At 43.3% G+C, this 19,764-nt stretch overlaps 1 protein-coding gene across 1 annotated transcript; it reads left to right on the top strand.

Moving 5' to 3' along the window:
* Positions 1 to 2,364: 2,364 nt before the first annotated feature.
* On the top strand, positions 2,365 to 18,887 carry ap5b1 (adaptor related protein complex 5 subunit beta 1). The gene is made up of 3 exons (XM_052039191.1): positions 2,365 to 2,412; positions 8,134 to 8,295; positions 10,053 to 18,887. Exons 2-3 carry the CDS (start codon positions 8,146 to 8,148, stop codon positions 12,681 to 12,683), a joined length of 2,781 nt encoding a protein of 926 aa, XP_051895151.1. The 5' UTR covers positions 2,365 to 2,412; positions 8,134 to 8,145; the 3' UTR covers positions 12,684 to 18,887.
* The last annotated feature ends 877 nt before the right edge of the window (positions 18,888 to 19,764 follow it).

The raw sequence follows: 19,764 nt of genomic DNA, 5'->3' as shown, positions 1-19,764 counted from the left end.
ATGTAGGATGGCAGATTTCCACCCCTTGATGATTATTAGTGAACCAAATGGGATGTTACAACAATCCAGTACATCATTACAAATGACTTTTTAAAAATTATTAATTTAATTTAAATTTCACAGCTGCAATAGTGGCCTTTGAACTCTGATCCCTGGATTGGGGTTTGCTGGGAATAAAAGAGTGTCAAGACAGAAATAGTTCTCAGGAGTGCAATGATCATGGTCACGAAGAAACAGTTTGAGGAAGCTATTGAAGATAGCAATTCAAGTGCAGAGTGTAATTAAGTGAAGTATAAATACTGAAAGGTTGTAAGGGCATCAAGGTACATGCACTAAAGGCTAGAATCAAGAACCCTGCTATGGTTTTAATGTGTTTAAATTGGTGGTTGTGTTAAAAATGAGAAGGATTGTCTTAGATTACAGAAGATATTGATCAGTTGGTTAAAAAAAAGGCAGAGCAATGGCAGATGGAAATTTAACCCTGATAAGTGCAAGGTGCTGCACTTTGGAAGACAAATAGGACATACACAATGAGCTGTAGGGCCCTAGGGGGTACTGAAGAACACAGGGATCTTGTGGGACAGATCCAAGGTCCCTGTAAGTGGCAGCACAGGTAGATAAAATGAAGATGGTGCATAGAGTATCAACCTTCATTAGATGAGCCATAGGATACGAGAGCAGAGAGGTTATAAAACAATGGCTAGGCCACAGCTGCAGTACTGTGTACAGTTCTGGTCACCACACCATAGGAAGGCCATAATTACACTAGAGACAATGCAGAGGAGATTCACCAGGATGTTGCCTGGGATGGAGCATTTCAATTAAGATATTTATTTATTTATTTATTAGTCACATGTACATCAAAACATACAGTGAAATGCGTCTTTTTGCGTTACTGAGAATGTGCTGGGGGCAGCCCACAAGTGTCACCGCGCTCTCGGCGCCCACATAGCATGCCCAGAACCTCCGAACCTGTATGTCTTTGGAATGTGGGAGGAAACCGGAGCACCCGGAGGAAACCCACGCAGACACGGGGAGAACATACAAACTTCTTACAGACAGTGAGTGGAATTGAACCCGGGTCGCTGACACTGTAATAGCGTTACGCTAAAGAGACTGGATAAACTGGGTTTGTTTTCCTTGGAGCTGAGGAGGCTGAGGGAGGACCTGACTGAAAGATACAAAAATATGAGGGGCATAGATAGGGCAGATAGTAGAAAACCTTTCTCCATAACAGAGGTGTCAAACCCAGCGGGTGTAGGTTTAGGTGAGGGTTTAAAGGGGATTTGAGGGAGAATTTTTTCACCCAGAGGGTGTTTAGAATCTGGAACCAAGTACATGAGTGAGCAATGGAAGTAGATATTCTCATGACATTTAAGTATCTGGACAAGCATCTAAATTGTCAAGGCATAGAAGGGAATAGACCAAGTGCTGGTAAATGGGATTAGTATAGATAGATTAACAATGTTGATGATATTACTGACAGGAGTATTTGTTTGGTGCAACTGGTGAACAAAGCTGTAGTACTTGCCGATAAGGAGGATGTGGTTAGTAAAAGATAGTGTTCAATTTTAACAGATAGAACCCCGAGAGTCTTAGTAACGAAGGATGAAGGTACTAGGAAGAGGGTTGAGCTTGCGAGGGTAGGTAATGTTGGCAGAGATGGGCGAGCCCATAGGAATTCTGGAGCTACGAAAATTTATGCCTGGTGCAAAGGTGAATATATGAGGACACAAAGGCTGCATAAAGGAAAATCGTAGAGCACTGGCTCGAGAGCCGATGGGGATCCCTCTAACGTGGAGTGTCCACTTTTGTGGAAGAGAAGGAAACCCACTTCAGAGGAGGATTTAGTATTGGCAACGACAAGGAGGACATAGCTAAGTTTAGCATGCCAATGGCCGGTATGGGTGTGGTGGGCCAAAGGGCCTGTTTCTGTACTGCAATGACAAGTGGGTCCCAGACATCCTAATGTGACTATTGCCATCAGACAGATGGAAACAGCAAGTTATAATTAGATGAGAAACATCGTGGTGAAGATTGCAAACCCCTCATCCATCCTCTACAGGTAAACACAGACTTGAAACAGATTGCATTAAGATAAAAATATTTTTAAAATGTGGTGACTACCAAGAAAGACCTGTGGGTGTTCCTTGCCATTGGTATCACATAACCGTCTTCAACTGAATTAACGGGCGAATAGTTCTGACAGGAGCGCTGGGTTAGTGAGGGCGCTCCTGGTGCCACCTGCTCCCTGACCACACTAAAGATGGCGCCATGTGGCACCCACCCAGGCACCGAGGGTGGAATTTGCCCTGAACTGACGTCATTTCCGCAGATCACTCGACCCGCCTGCGTGTCACATGACGATGGTGGCGTCACGTGACCAGGGTCCGCCTGGAGCTGCGTTTCCGGGTGAGGAGAGACTTTTTGGGGCTCACAAGAGATGCATTTGGAGGGGAGGTGTGGAGGGAGTCGCGTTGAGGTGGCTAGAGCCGGGCAGCAGCGATCAGTGGTGTTGGGGGAAATCCATTGCGTTAGGGAAGTCTTCAGGGAGTTCTGTTGCATGGTCCTGGGGTCACTTTAAGTTGAGGTTCTTGAGGTGGTAGGACGGGGGTCGGTTGTGGTTAACTGGGCTGGAACTGGGGGATCGAATAACGTTGCACCCTGGATGTTCCCGGAGATAAGCTATTGCACCGAGGCTGAAATAGTGGAAGGAGGGCAGTTGTTTTGCAGTGTAGGTTGGGTGGAGGGTATAGGTCAGCAGAGTTTTCATATAGTTACTGCAATCTGGGTTTCAGTTGCGCTGACCTAGGGCGGAGTTCCTTGAATGAGAGGTTATTGTGTTGCATTTTAGAGGAACTTGCAATAAGGGGTTAGTTTTCTTGCAATGAGTTGGAAGTTCTTGAGATCTGGGCAGTTTTACTGCATCCATCCTCGGAGGGGTTGTGTAACTTATGGATCCCACATTCTGACAAGTATCAGTTTGGCTTACTCAGTAACGTTGATAAGGACGTTCTGGGTCCAGACCTGGAACCTATAATCATGACTGAGATTCCATCTGAGGGTTTGGGAGGGAGGTGAAGCAAATAAGGAAGTACGGATTCTTGCTGTGCAATGTAATGCCCTGATTTTTTTTTCTCTTACTCTTCTATCTATACTCAGTCTACTTTTGATGGTGTTCACTCCTTAATTGGATAATCCAGTTCTGTATTTTTGATGGTTGGTCTTGGAAATGAATGGTGGGAGGCTAGTCATCTCTGGACATTCGTACAACTGAGCTGGAGTTAGTCTGTCGTTGATTGTAGTTGTCGTTAACACTGCAATACTGAAATCCACTAATGTCACTAAGTACACAGTGAAACCTGCATCATTTAGTTTAACCTTGTTGGGAGTTATAACAATACTGCATTTATTGTTAGAAGCATAGCTGGAACTTGTGCAATCATCTTTAGTTACAAGACATTCATTGTATGAGTATGGAAGGAGCTCATATTTCCTGTGCTAGCTCTGTGAAAGTGCTGTCAAATGTACTGTAATCTTCCCATTGTCTGGCAAAGTTTTTGGGCATTTTTCTATTCCATTCTCTGTTGTGTTTTGAGTTCAGATGATAATTGAAAAAGACTGTAAGAATTGCTGAATTCTTCACTGAGCATGCAATGTTTTCTTTGTACTTCTCATAACATAAACATAATATCTCATGACATGTCATTTGACCCATCAAGTCTATGCCAGCTCATAAAGTCATGCAGCACAGATAAGGCTCTTTGGCCCACTGACCATCAATTATCCATTTAAACTAATCCTACATGAATCCTATTTTATTTATTCACCTTACACGCTCGTCAACTTGCCCCAGATTCTACCACCCACTGACACACCAGGGGTAATTTACAGAGGCCAATCAACCTGTCAACCCGCACATTCTTGGGTTGTGGGAGGAAGGCAGAGCGCATGGAAGAAACCCACACTGTCACAAGGAGAATGTGCAAACTTCACACGGACAACACCTGAGGTCGGGATTGAACCTGGATCTCTAGTGCTGCGAAGCAGCAGCTCTACTGGCTGTGTCACTATGTTGCCCTTTTTTTTGGTGATCTCAGAATCTCTTTCCCTTGCTCATTTCCCTGTAACCTTTCTCATGTGCCTGTCGACTCCTCCCAGTTCTCCTACCACTCACCTATATGTCTTCGGGATGTGAGAAGAAACCAGAGCACCCGTGGTAATTTGATTCAACAATTCTGTGAATTTAACAAAGAACTTTTTTTTATGATGGCTCCTCAGATCTCTGAAACATCTAAAGGACATATAACAAATTACATTTTTAAAAAAAGCACAAACTATGTATGATAAATGATAAAATTTGTTGCATAATTGCTCCTGTGATGGTCTTTATACATTATACAGAAAGTGGCAGGTACGTCAGCTGGCATCGGGGGAAAAAAAGAGTAAGAATGCCAATAGTATGGATAGGATCCTTCAGAACCAAAATTCATAGCTAACTTAAATACAGTTAAGGCATTACCTAACATGTAATATTGCAAATTACTCACTGTAAGGCCAGATGTAGCCCACTCCTGCTTACGTGGTGTCTGATATCCCTCTTGATCAATCACAGCCCCCAGACTTGCTTGTTCCTGCAGCAGACCCTGCAAACCAAACCAATCATAATGCTGCACTGTGGCACTGGACTGCAGTGCACTGAGGAATGTCATAGAGTTATAGAATCCTACAGCATGGAAATGGGCCATTCAGCCCAACTTGGCCTGCCAACCAGAGGGCACCCTTCCATATTAATCCATTTCCCAGTACTAGGCCTTCTATGCCTAGGTGATTCGAGTACTCATTTAGATACTTCTTAAATGCTGTTAATGACCCAACTTCAACAATTCTCTCAGATAATGCATTCCAGGTACTTGCCACTCTGTGGGTGAAGAAGGTCCCCTCAGATCCCTTCTAGATCTCTTCCCCTTTAACCCTAAATCTATGTCCTTTAGGTTTATCCACCTCTGATATGGGGGGAAGTTTCCTGCAGTCTATCTATCTATACCCCGCATAATTTTATATATCTCAATCATGTCCCCACTTAACCACCTCTTCTCCGGTTTCTCCTCATGACTGAACTGCTCCATCCCAGTGAGCATCCCGGTGAATCTCCTCTGTACCCTCTCCAGCTTATCACATCTTTCCTACAGTGTGGTGGCCAGAAGTGTACGCAGTACTCAGAATCAGGTTTATTATCACTGTCTTATATGATGTGAACTTTGTTGTTTTGCGGCAGCAGTACAGTGCAAAGACATAAAAAAACTATAAATTACAAAATAAATAGTGCAAAATTAAAGGAACAATGAGGGAGTGTTCATGGACCGTTCAGAAATCTCGCGGCAGAGGGGAAGAAGCTGTTCCTGAATCGTTGAGTGTGAGTCTTCAGGCTCCTGTATGATGGTAACAAGAAGAGGGAATGTCCTGGATGGTGAGTGTCCTTAGTGATGGATGCCACCCTCTTGAGGTGCTGCCTCTTGAAGATGTCCTCAATGGTAGGGAGGGTTGTGTTCATGATGGAGCTGGCTGAGTCTACGACCCTCTGCACCCTCTTGCAATCCTGTTCATTGGAGCCTCCATACCAAGCTGTGATGCAACCAGTCAGAATGCTCTCCACCGTACATCTATAGAAATTTGCAAAAGTCTTTGGTGGCATACCAAATCTCCTCAAACTCCTAACGAACTCAAGCTGAGGACCTCCAGCTGAGGTCTGACCAATGTTTTATAAAGTTAGAGCATAATCTCCCTACTTCTGCATTCGTGCCCTGACAAATGAAGGCCAGTATCCCACATGCCTTTCAACCACATTGTCTACCTGCGTTGCCACCTTCAAGGATCTGTGGATGTGTACTCCGAGGTCCCTGTTCCAAAATACTCCCCGAAACCCTACCATTCAAGGTGTATCTCCCAATCTCATAATTGCTCCCAAAATTGCATCACCTCACCATTGTCTGGATTAAACTCCATCTGCCATTTTTCATCCAATTTCACCAAGCACATTGATCTCTCTCTAAAGCCTAAGACAACCATCCACACTATCAACAACTCTGCCAACCTTTGTGTAATCCGTGAACCTACTAATCATCCACATCCACATGCAAGTCATTCACTTAGGTACAAGCAGCAAGTGTCCCAGCATCGATACTTGTGGGATACCACTAGTCACAGACAACAAATCGCAAAAGCAACCCTGTACCATCACCCTCTGTTTCCTATTGCCAAGCTAATTTGGGATCCAGTTTGCCAACTTGCCCTGGATTCCTTAGGCCCTAACCTTTAGAACCAGTCTGTCACGTAAAAAATGTTCATATAGTTTAAGCTTTCCTTCATTTGTCATCATCACCCTTCCATCCCCTGCAAGCCTGAAGTGTGATGATGGCTCAGCCGGTCAAACCCCAATCTCAAGCCTTGGCCTCTTACCTGAGGTATCAAAAAGCAGCCAGTAAGAATCTGTCTTCTGCAGATTACACAACTAATAAAAGTAATATTAGTTTTCCCCAATTTTGCCTATAATGTCTGCAACTTAGCTCCAGTTTTTGGAAGTTCAGCCCACAATTTAAGTAGGCCTTTGTGTGCAGTGTAAAATGTAAACCATTTTGTACTTGAATCTCACATTTGTAGAGATTTGAAACAAAAACAGAAAATGCCTGAAACAGTTCAGGAGGTATCAGTGGAAAGAAAAAGAATTAATATTTCAGGTCAAAGCCTGTTCTGAAACATTCTGTTCCTCCCTCCACAGACACTGCCTGAAATGCTGACTGTTTGCGGCATTTCTGTTTTTATTTCAGATTTCCTGCATTTGTAGTTCTTTGATTTTGTTTACAGAAGATCCCTTTATTCCATTTTGGTAACATTCATATGGAATTCTAGTAATGAACAATTGGAAGTGGACAATGCATATTTTTTGCAGCAAATCAAGTGCCAATTCTTAGAGAAAATCACATCATCACATTAAAACTGCTCGTAAATGTCGCTGTTCACTCAAGGTAGTGTAACCCATTGTCCAATCTATTACCAAAGTTCCTCTGAAGAATGATAAATTATTTCCAACAATAAATTACTTGCCTGTGTAGCAGCAATCACATGGTGACCAAACTGCATTGTTTGAATTGTGCTTTTATTTTTAGACCCCTTTCCCACTACTTCAGCACTGCGTAGTCAGGTCCTTGAAGTGTGAAAATTCAGTGCCTATTTGCCTTGTTATGTTTTAATTATGTGAGCATGTGATGAGGGTCTAGTTTACTGTTGTTTCTCCTTTGGAAGGCAAGTCCTAAATTGGTGTTGTTTCTATCATCACTTTGAATTGTATGAAACCTGCAGGGATTACGTGTTTACACTGTATATGTGGACCCAAGGGAGAAGGAAAGATTTGTTCCACAAAGACAAAACTTGAGTTTAGAAGCATGAGAGGTGATCTCATGCTTCATATGAAGCTTGACAAGGTAGATGCAGGGTTCATGTTTCTGCTGGCTGGGTTGCCTAAGACTGGGGTCATAACCTCAAAATAAGGGGTCAGCCATTTGGGACATAAGAACAAAGGGGGTGTTCTTTGGAATTTACTGCCCAATTGGGCTCTGGAGGGTCAGTCACTAAGTCAACTGAAGTGGTGCTGAAGGAAAAGGTGAGACATCACCTTGTGGAGTGACGGAGTAGCTGGAGGGGCCAAGCAGTCTCTTCCTGCTGTTTCTTGGGTTCTTAAAACTTGGTTGCCCTTGGGCTACATTGCAGACCTCCTGTGATTGGGGAGCGAATGTTATTCTGCAACACACTGTGAGGACGAGTGATGGATGTTTCCCCAGTCATACCTTGTAATGGCCACATCAGCCACTTTGGTAGACTGATAGCTTATGCGAGATGACTTTCCAAACTATGAAGAACACTAAACCCGCACCCCCCCACCAACACACACACACACACACACACACACACACACACACACACACACACACACACACACACACACACACACAATCTCTTTGCCTGGTAGTAGTGTACAATATCACTTCATTGTTGACCTGTTGAAGATCTGATATTGAACATTGAGAAGAAGATTTTAACATATGTTCTTCATCTCTAACTTCCTCTCCTATACAGTTATTCAGTGCCATGGCAGTGTCATCTCATCAAGAATGGGTGCAGAAGGTAGCTGCATTCCATGCCAGTCCTTCAGATTTTCTTGCAAGTACAACAGCTGAGAACTTTGTGCAAGACCTACTGAGAGTCCTTACAGATGAGAAGATGGGCGAAAATATAAAGGTGCCAGACAATTCTCTCCTAAACCTGAAAGGCTCCTGTATCAAATGCGTATAGATTACCAATAATTATTAATGTCTTTATTTTATTCTTAAGATGCTAATTATGATTGTAGCTTGACCAACGCTGACTGACTTCTGATACCTCAACTCAGTGGCTAATAGTAACTCCTCTGCAATTTAGATTGAGATTTGGGAGGCTGAGACATCATCTGATGTCCACCCTTTCTCTACTTGTACAAACTGCAGCTGGACAACATTTGGTAATGTTGGGCATGTCCAGGTAAGGGCAAGTGAGCTCAACTCTATCCCCTTTTGTTAATTTAGCAGTGGTTAGGAATTAAATCCAGAGCCTTATTGGTTTGTATAACTTCTGCACTGGGCTGGTATGAGTTTGTTGTTCATAACTTTTTTTTAGAAAAGACCTTTCTTCATAAGTCAATCACACCAGGAAACAAAATAAAATATTATATTTTCGCTCGTTAGCAACTCTGCAGTCAGCTCAAGTCCAGATTTTCCCAGAGTTGCAATCATTTTAAACTCAAATGGATTTGAAATCTGAAAAAATAAAAGGCAGTAATATAAAACTAAACACATGCTATCACTGCTTTCTTTCACTGTTGCAAACACGAGGAATGCACGCTCTCGAAATGGATGAATCATTGGCCTGTAGTGTACCTCCATCTACCCTTTAGTGGTTTTTAAACTCGAGTTTGCTTTGTTGTGTTTTCTTCACTTGTTCAAACCTTAATCTACTGTCCTAAATGTTGACCCCTGTCCCTGCATCCTTAATATGCAAGATGCCTTGCAACATCTCACACTAGCTTATCCCCCAGAACCTCATTTCAGGGACTTAATGGCATCGGCAGTCACCCCTTCCTTTTACAATCTACAGCCTTTTCAAATGCAAGTTTACCACAAACAATTGCTGACTCCTGATTTACCTCATTTATGTTCTATTTATATTATGCAAGGATGTTCCCTGTTTCCAATGTCTTGAGCTTTTAGTTATGCTTCTTAATTTATAATGGTTCTGGATAAAAATGTTCAATGAATTTTGAAAAGAATGGTAAAATTTTATGAAAGATTCAATAAAACATATGAATCCAAGAAACAGGAGTAGAAATAAACCATTCGGCCCTTTGAATTTGTTCTGACAATTTAGTGGATTGAGAACTGATCCAATCTTAGTCTCAGCAGCACTTCCCCATGCCCTCCCCATACCTCCCACCTCCCTTAAATATCTGTCATTCTCCACCTTGAAGGTACCTAATGAATTCACCTCCACAGCTCTGAAATAGAGAATTCCAAAGATTCATGACCCTCTGAAAGAAAAATTCCTCCTCATCTCCCTTTGAAATGGACTGTCCCATATTCTGAAACTGTGCCTCCTAGTTCTAGATACCTCCACAAAGATAACACCCCCTCAACATCCACCCTACCAATCCCACTCAGATTCTTATGTTCCAATAAGATCACCTCTCATTCTAATGTACTCCATTGAGCATTGGCCCAACGTGTTCAGCCTTCTTGCATCAATCACTTCATTCCAGGAATCAACTTAGTGGATCTTCTGTGCACTGCTTCCAGTGCAGGTATATCCTTCTATATGTATGGAGACCAAAAATGTACTGGGGGTCACATTAGCTCTCTGTAATGTTGCACCAAAGAGGTCAACATTCCATTAGCCTTCCTAATTACTTGTTGTATCTGCATTCAAACTTGTGCTTTCTAAGACAGCTGTGTGTATTTGCATTTCAGGTGCAGATTCTAGGCATTCTTCAGGAGTTTCCAACTTTGTTGTTCATCAACTCGCAGTCAGCAGAAAGGGCAGTGGAATCTGTCTTCATCATCTATTTGCAGCTGCCATTTGTACTTAAGTCACTAAGTTTGAAATGCCACCTACTGCTCTCAGTAACCACCATAGTAATTGCCACCGACCATCTTATTAGTGATGAGAAGGTATTGAAGAACTTGATGCAACAGCTGCTTGATGTGGTGTGTGACTCAAACGATCACAAAAACGGTGTGAATTTTAGGCCTCTCAGGGCCGTGGCGTGCGACTGCCTTCGAGAATTTGAAACTTGCTATCCAGGCCTCCTGTCGGGAAAACTGGAGCTTCTGTCTGCTCTCCAGAGGAAGGAGGTGACTCCTCTGCACCAAGCCTACACACTCCTGTACAGCCATGTTTTGAAAAATGCAATTTGCGCAGTCTCACAGACACACAGTGCTTCTGAGGGTGCCATCCGTGAGATGTTGGACCGGAATGAGGATATCAAGTGGAAGGTGATGGAGGAACAGCAGGATTTGGTGGCTGTCACTGTAACAACTAATTTCTCGTTAATGCCTTCTGCTGATGAGACAAAAGAGTTGAAGTCTTGTGTGTCATTACTGCTGGAAGAGTCCTTCCTCCTTACTCCAGTATCTCAAGCTGTTTTGCTTCGAGAACTAGCCCAGGTTGTTCTTATGGTGCGCTCACTTTCTCCAGCAATTTTCAGGTCACAGATATTGCGCCTGTTTGGGACAATGGATATATCCTTGCTGCACACCATGTTGCACATGAAGGCAACCTTCACTGACAGCCTTTTCACTGCTGAGGATGAGAACCTCCTTTTGAAGCGTCTAGTTGGCATGGTCCAGCACCCACTGCTCAGCGTTCCCCTCAAGCTCTTCTACATGGACTGTCTGCTCCACTTTCCTGAAAACCGTCCCATTAACTCAAACCTGGAAGAGAATCTTCCAGTTGCATTCACCTCCAGGATGGCGAATTGCCTGTTCCCCACCCTGTTTAATGACAGCAGAACGATGCTGGCTCGTCTCAACCTATTGAGTCTCATGTGCCTTGAGAATACTGAGGAAGAAAGAGGGGTCACTGAGATCTTTGACTACCTGATGTCTTTATACAAACTGGTGGATATCAGTGGAAACAGGGAGAGGATAGTAACATTTTTCCAAGCTGTGTACATATTTGTGGGACATTTCTATTCTAATGAAGAGTACATGGCAGAGTTGACCAACCATATGGTCCAATTGTATGAAAAACATTGCAGCTTAGCTCCATACATGATAGATCTTTTAAATAGCACCCAAAACCTGCTGGAAGATTCTAAATGGCCTGTTTCTCTAGCAGGAGCCCTGCAGAAGATGATTGTGGAGCTCCCATTGCAGCAGTTGACCCCTTCTAGTCTCATGTGGCATCTTAAAATCCTGGCTAGAGTGGCCAAAGAAGGCACCATACCGCAGAAGGCAACTGTTCAGTTCTTGCTGAGCGTCATTCGGGCATCTGACTTATGTGGGATGGGCGACTGGCGGATGGGTAATGCCATCCTGTCCGTGTGCAGGAACACCTTGCATTGCCAGAATCTGGAGCCCATCTTCAGGGACCTTGCAGACCTATTGCAGCATATTCACCACTGGTTCCGAGATATCGACATTCAGGATCACGCTCACTTCTGTTATGCGCTGCTCACCTGTCTCTCCAGTGAGAAGATCGCAGGAATTGTGGCGGTGGGATCAGGCAACTGTAGTCGGACAAAGACGCGCTCACTTTCCCTGATGTCGGAGAGTGCCAGTTCCTCTATCTCCATTCTTCCAATTAAGTATCCAATACTGCAACTCATTCCAGCTCCAGAAGTTGATTCTCCCATCATCAGTCCTCCTGGAGATGTTAGTGAACAGGATCTTGAAGTAGATTACTTGGAAAAATACTTGGATCAGTTTTGTGATCCTGGATTTGCTTCTACAATTGTACTGAAGTTTCATTTGAGATTTGCAGAGGAAGTTGATCCCCATTTTCACAAACTCTTTACCATACTTCTACACTTTGACTTGCGGAACTCCCACTATGAGCCATTGAGTGATCTCCATGTACCCTGTCTTCTCTTCAACAAAAAGCCTCATGTTTTCTCCCTGGTGTTCAAGCCACGGTTACCTTTCCCTTTCACTTTACACACGAATGCCATCTTTACCACAGAGGACGGTGACACCTATTGCAGTCAGCTCGAGCCAGTCGATGTTGATTTCTCGCAGCTGTTCCTGCCCCTTCCTGTGCCTCTCAGCTGGCCACCGGATGTCAAGGCTAGCCTCTTCAAAAAGCTGTGGACGTCATTGATCCAAACTGAATCCAGCCAGTCTGCTTTCAGTCGCTTCTGCTTTAAGACAGCCCAAAGACCTCTTTGTGAACTTGTACGCTTACACTTCCAGAAGTATGTGGTCTCACAGCATTTAAGCCCAGAATCTTACAAAGTTTTTCTGTTCCTGCCCCCAAGCATCAATGTTTTGTTCCAACTGCAGCAAGTGGATGATATTGTGAAGGTTGATATAGTCACAGATAACTGGAAACTTTTACCATTCATTAATTCTTACCTTGCGGACATGACGTCTGAAAAATAGCACCCAGGCTTGCTGCAAAACTGGTTATCTGATCCTCAGTACAGTGGAGCATTGCAGTAAACTATTTTTAGTGTTGTTCTGAGTGCAAATATTTTTATTCAAAATACAAAAATGACTGCAAGATTTTGCTACGTTTAAAGCTACCTGTCAAGCACTGTAGGCGAGACATTTTCAAACATAGATTCAACATTGTTGCAAATCTGTTTTGCTTATTACAAAAGAACATGTATAAAGGTCTATCACTAAGGATGGACTACCAAAAATGCTGGAAATCTTCTTTTTCAGACCAGAACTATTCCTATTTCAGTCCCTTATCTGTTTTGTTAATCCTAACTCAGGTAACAATAGAGGGAAAGGCAAATCAGCAAGTTCTGAGGGAACCTGTATAAAGCCAGAATTCATACTATGGGAAAAAAAAAGAGGAGACAGTTTGACGTAAACTTGACTCTTGTGCCTTTACTGAAGCAGCCAAACTGGAACGGTGATAATCTGTATTAGTAGTGGTCAACTGTGTAGCCATTCTGCCTGTGACTGTGCTTTATCTATTATTTATTTGTTTATTCATTCAAGGGATGTGGGCTTCGCAGGCTGAGCCAGTATTTAATTGCCCATCCTTAGTTGTCCTTGAGAAGGTGGTGATGAGCTGCCTTTTTAACCTGCAGCAGTCCTTGAGGTGTGGGTGTACCCACAATGCTGTTAGGGAGGGAGTTCCAGGATTTTGACCCAGCAACCGTGAAGGAGCGGCGATATATTTCCAAGTCACGATGGTCAGTGGCCCGGAGGACAACTTCCAAATGGTGATATTCCCATGTTTTTGCTGCCCTTTGTCGTTCTAGATGATAGAGGTCGTGGGTTTGGAAGGTGCTATCTCGGGAGTCTTGGTGAGTTGCTGCAGTGCCTCCTGTAGAGGGTACCTACTGCTGCTACTGCGGAGGAGTCGGCAGTGGAGTGAGTCAATGGTTGTGGATGGGGGGGCCTATCAAGCGGGCTGCTATGTCCTGTATGGTGTTGAGCTTCTTGAGTGTTGTTGAAGCTGCACTCACCCAGGCAAGTGGACTATCACACTCCTGACTGGAGCCCTGAAGATGGAGGACAGGCTTTGGGGAGTTAGGAGGTGAGCTTCTCGCCACAGGATTCCCTCTGACCTTTTCTAGTAGCCACATTGTTTATATGGCTACTCCAGTTCACCATTGGCCAATGGTAACCCCAGGATATTGATAGTGGATGATAGTATTTACTGTTTACCCATGCTGCACATATTTGCCAGCAGTTGTGTTGAGTGAAGTTTGCAGATCATTTGAATCTTATTATTGCAATATTGTTAGATGGAGTGTAGAGTGTAGCACGTAAAGAAAAAGGAGTCTTGCATTTATATAACATCTTTTTGACCTTAGGAATGTCTCAGTGCACAGAAGGTATTTCAAGAAGTGTTGTTACAGTTGTAATATTCTTAGGCAGTTTCTCGGAGTCAAGGATGACGTGCTTCCACACCAGTTCTGTGGGTGCTAATGAGGCCAGCGTGGGATGTGAAGGCTGAGTCATGGGTGGGCAGGAGATGCTTGTTGGGGTGGGCAGGTAGTGTGGGAGGTGGTGCGCTCCTACCCTTGTGTTTCTCTGCTCTTCAGAATATTCCCAGTAAAGACCCTCAGAATCGTAGAAATCATTTATGAGATAGAAGGAGGCTGTTCAGCCCACTGCATGTGTGCTGGTCAAAAAAGAGCTCTTCAACCTAATCCCACCTCCTAGCACTGGGTCTGTGGCTGTGTAGGTAACACCTTTTCAAGTACACATACAAATACTTTTTAACTGTGCTGTGGGTTTCTGCCTCTACTGTTGCTTCCAGGTGGAGTTCCAGACTCCTACCACCCTCTGAGTGAAAATTCTCAGAATCAGATTTACCTCAGAATCAGATTTAATATCACTGACATATGACAAAATGTTTTGTTTTGCGGCAGCAGTACAGTGCAAAGACATAAAAATTACTATAAATTACAAAATAAATTAATAGTGCAAAAAAATGAATAATGAGGTAGTGTTTATGGGTTCACGGACTGTTTAGAGATCTGGTGGCAGAGGGGAAGAAGCTGTTTCTGAATTGTTGAGTGTGGGTCTTCGGGTTCCTGTACCTCCTCCCTGATGGTAATAACGTGAAGAGGGCATGTCCCGGATGGTGGGGGTCCTTAATGATGGATGCCACCTTCTTGAGGCACCGCCTCTTGAAGATGTCCTCGATGGTGGGGAGGGTTGTGCCTGTGATGGAGCTGGCTGAGTCCATAACCCACTGCAGCCTCTTGCGATCCTGTGCTTTGGAGCCTCCATACCAGGCTGTGATGCAACCAGTCAGAATGCTCTCCACCGTACATCTATAGAAATTTGCAAGAGTTTTTGGTGACATACTAAATCTCCTCAAACTCCTAACTAAATAGAGCCGCTGGCGTGCCTTCTTTGTGATTGCATCAATGTGTTGGGCCCAGGACAGATCTTCCGAGATGTTGACAGCCAGGAACTTAAAGCTGCTCACCCTTACCACTGCTGACCCCTCAATGAGGACTGGTGCGTGTTCTCCCGACTTCCCCTTCCTGAAGTCCCAAATTTTCAGTCATAAAACACCCTTTAACCAATACCCCCTACTTCCTGTCATGGGACCGATTTTGGATCCAATTTGCCACCCCCCACTCTCCCTTGCATTCTGTGGGTTGTTATTTCTATGACCAGTCTGCCATGTCAGGCTTAGACAAAAGTCTTGCTGACATCAATGCATGCCAGAACAAAAGCACAGACCTCATTGTCCATTCATGTTAGCTCAAAGAATTCCACCAAGTTAATCAGACACGACCTTCAATTAACAAATCCTTACTGATTAATCTGTACTTTCCCAAAAGAAGGTTTACGTTGTCACTTAAGATGGCTTTCAATAATTTTCCCATCACCAGAGTTAAGCTAACTGCACTGTAATTCTTTTTTAATCAATGGCACAACACTCACAATCGTCCATCTCCTTCCATATTGCCCAGGAAGAGTCAAGTCGCGTTTACTGTCACATGCACAAGTACGGTGAGGTAAAGGTACAATGAAAAACTTGCTTGCAGCAGCATCGCAGACATGTCAATTCGGAAACAACACACAGAACATAAGTTCTACATAAATTATACGAGAGAGTGAAGAAAAAGAATGTGCAAAACATTAGTGCAAAAACATAATTAGAATTTTGATTGAAACTATTTCCTCCCTTGCTTCTTTTAGGAACCTTGGGATGTACTTCACCGAACCCAGCGACTTATCCATCCTCAAAGATGATAAACTCCATAGTACTGTTTCCCCAATCGATATTTCACTTTCACGTGCCCTAGCGAGGTTGGCATAAACCCCCCCCCCCCCCCCCCCTATTTTGAAGATAGTTGCAAATTATTCATTAAGTACCTTACCCATGTCCTCTTCACTGATGTTATCCTTTTGATCTCTAACATCTTTGGAGTTTCTTTGATTTTACTAGCCAATATTTTTTCATACTGTCTCTGCTTTCTTAAGTTCTCTTTCCATTTCATCTCTCCACTTCCTGTACTCTTCCAGCCTTTCTGAAATATTAAGTTCCAGGTGTCTAACATAAGTTTCAGTGTGCTTTCCTTATCCTACCCCCTGAGCACCTTGTCAACCAGTGGCACTAGATTTGGTAGTCCCATCCTTTTTCTGTGGGAACGTATATATCCTGAACCCCTTGAATCTTCATCTTAAATGCCTTCCATTGCTTCGGCAATGATTTCCTTCCAGTACCACTTCTGCTAAATCATCTCTCTGTCTCTGTAAAATTGGGCTCATCCCAAGTTAGAACCTTTACTCCTATTTTATCTTTGCTTTCCACAGCCTCGTTAAGTCGATTCGATTGTGATCACTGCCACATAATTACTCTACTACTTCACTTGCCCAGCTACACTTTCCAAAAGTAAACCTAGAATTGCTCCCTCCTTTTTCTGGCCTTCTACAAAAGGGCTGTAAGGTCCTCCTGAATGTAATTTATGCACTTTACACTGATTGTATCTCAGTTGGTATGAGGATAGTTGAAATCTCCCACTTTTACTACCCTAGTGCTTTTGCACAAGTGAGCAATTTTCTTACTAATTGGCTCCTCCAACTGTGTAGTTGCCCTGTTTTGTTGATTATTTCAACCTATTTAGCCTCATTTTATAAGAATCTCAGAGCATCCAGCATTCCTCATTCATTTTGATCAATCGTGAGCCAGCATTCTGCAAATCAGTGAGGATTTTTTTCTCGGAGGCGTTGAGATCCTTGCGGGCATTTCTGTCCTCTTGGTAATCTGTTGCCATGAGGGATCTCAGAGTACTGTGCTTATTTTGAGTGTCTGGTGTTGGGCAAGCCAAATGATACGATCTGCCCATTGGGGCTGGCTGAGAGTAATTAGAGTCTTGAAGCTGGAGGTGTTGTCCTGGGAGAGGACACTGTCGTTTGTTCACTTATCCTGCCAGTGGATTCTGAAGATAAGAGGGAAGGGATCTCTCCCCAGTAGATCATGAGTTTCAGGCTAGACTGGAGATCTTGATCTTTGAGCATTCTTTTTCTGGAACAGATGGTATCCCTACTGAAGTTCGAAAACTTGGCACAGAAGAGCCTCTGACACAAATTCAGAAGGCCAAAGGCTGTGCTGGCACACTGGAAGCAGTGGTGAATTTCATAATATCTGCCTTCACTGAGAGATGGCTCCCAAGGTATGGAAGACGAACCATGTTTTCCAGAGTTTTGTCTGGATCTTTCTTGTCAGGTAGGAAGAATTATGCAGTGGGAGTAGACTGGTAGGGAACCTTTTTTGTTTTGCGTATGTTTTATGTAATGCCCATTGTCTTGTATGCTTAAGCAATGACTTGAAACCTGGTCTGAGAATATCATCTGTATCATCTGCAGCTCAATGACTGAAGCTGCAGTGATCTTAGATCTGGAATGGGGGTAATGGAGGTTGAACAGGTTTCCATTCATCCAGCAGATGAGCTCTGCTCTAGTGGGAAGAGGTGAAATGCAGTATTCAGCGAGCAAGTTTAAGAGGTTTGGAGTGATGATGTAACCTTGCTTGACCCCAGTTTGCCCTGGGACGTTGTTGTAAATCTATTGTTTAGATTCATGAAGTGTATGCAGTGGATGAAGAACAGAGACAAACCTTTGAGGACAACCAGATTTTTCTTAGCATTGTCATGCAGTGTAATTCATGTCCTTCGGGTCTCTTGATGGATCAAATTCACTCTATGATTTGGGAAACAGTTCTTCAGCTGCTGAGAGGAGGCAGTTGAGGAGGACCTTTTCAATGACATGCCTGATGGCAGGGAACCCCATCTCTAGTTGCCACAGTCTGATTTTGTCACCTTACTTGAATGTGTTGACATCTTAGAAGTCTCTGGTACATTCTCCTCTTCCCAAATGAAGGAGGAGGCTCTGAATTTGTGTCTGTGCCAAGTTTTAGAACTTCAGGAGGGGCACCACCTGTTGTAGAGGCCTTGTCTTTCTGTCAGCAAATGGTCTTTTCAACCTCTCGTTGGTCCGGCGTAGGAGAAGGAGACTGAACGAGAGAGTGTAATGTAAGATGGCGGGAAGGACACTCCCATCATGGTCAAAGTCTCAGTTGTTGTAACGTAGGGAATGCTGCACCCAATTCGCACATAACTAGTTCCCACGAGTAGCAATGTAAAAATGACAAGATAATCTGTTTTTGTGATGTTGAGATATGAATAATTGTCCAGTAGAATTTACTTGCTCTTCCAGAAGTGAATCAAAGTATTTTGTATCCACCTGATTGATCAGAAAAGCAGTGTGTGTCTCATTTGGAAGATCCAGCCTCCAACTCCCTCAGTTCCACATTAGTGCATCAGCCTAGATTTGGTGCTTGTATCGCTTAAACTGATAACCTTCAGATTGGTGTGAGTGCTACCATCAAACCAAGACTGCCACCTGTTTATTAATGTGATACAGGGACATTCGTTCACCTTATAGTGACCCCAAATCCATGCAATTCTCTGAGTGTGACTGTATGCTCCGGAACCACATGTGGTTCCCTATCTTTCCTGCATCTAGTCCAAGCATCCACAAGTGCAATTGTTGCTAACATGGGCACCTGGTCTGGCAGCAGGTGCTCAGTGTAAATGTAACAGTGTCTAATGGCTCAGAATGAGCTTCACTCCTCATAGACTGGATATCAAGTCACACCGTTCCCAGAGTAGAGCTCATATGCTTTTTGAATCTATAAGGGAGGGCTGAGGGGGGGAAATAACTGATAAGAGTATAAAGTTCCTGCTATGGCCTTATTCCCTTTCAATGGCTCATGTACATACTCCAGTTCTCTATTGAATTGGAATAGTGGGGCACATTATTAACCCTGTTTGAGCTCATTTTTAAAGAGATTGTGTTCATAAACAGACGTCTGAAAGAGATGTCCTCTGAACAATTGCTTAAATAGCCATTTATTTACATGTTGGTCCTAGGTTATAATTGTCAGCAAGCTAATCGTTGGTGAGTGTCACAGCTAAGTTTGACCTCTTTTCTATCCCTTACCTCCATGTGCACACGTGCTGTGGCTGATCACTGAATCAAGAACAGAATTGGGCTGCTTTTCCCTTTAACTCTGGAGCACAATAATTAGAAGGCTCCTATCATTTCCCTAACATGCTAATGATGCACTGGATAGAGAACCTTGAACTTTTCTAATTTGGTTCACAAGTTGTATCTTTATCTTTTACCTTTAACTTTTGGAAACTCCCCATATTCTATTGTTGTCTGTTCTATTTCCATGTTTTTAAATTGGTTTTAAAACAGAAGTCACTATTGAAACACAGATAACCTGGTTCACCTCTGCATTTGAGCTTCCCTAAAGAGTAAATGTTAACTGCACATTATGAAAATGATCCCTTATTCAAGTCTACAGTTGGGGTTATCTGTGTACGGAGTTTGACGCCTTTCGTGAAGGAACTTTCAAATAGCAAAAGTTATTAGCTTTTCAAGGATTTCTGTACGTTAGACATCAGATAATGACAGTGTTGAGTCATCTGTATAGCTCAATGATATTTCACAATGGATTGTCCACTTA

This window comes from Pristis pectinata, chromosome 26 (genome assembly GCF_009764475.1).
Source record: "Pristis pectinata isolate sPriPec2 chromosome 26, sPriPec2.1.pri, whole genome shotgun sequence".
Classification (NCBI taxonomy): Eukaryota; Metazoa; Chordata; class Chondrichthyes; order Rhinopristiformes; family Pristidae; genus Pristis; species Pristis pectinata.
This window is presented reverse-complemented; position numbering and strand designations above follow the sequence as displayed.

Excerpts from the sequence above, each read along its gene's own strand:
- ap5b1 (XM_052039191.1), top strand. The coding sequence starts at position 8,146 with ATGGCAGTGTCATCTCATCAAGAATGGGTGCAGAAGGTAGCTGCATTC. Across the intron at positions 8,296-10,052 it reads AGATGGGCGAAAATATAAAG|GTGCAGATTCTAGGCATTCT; the intron begins GTGCCAGACAAT and ends TTTGCATTTCAG.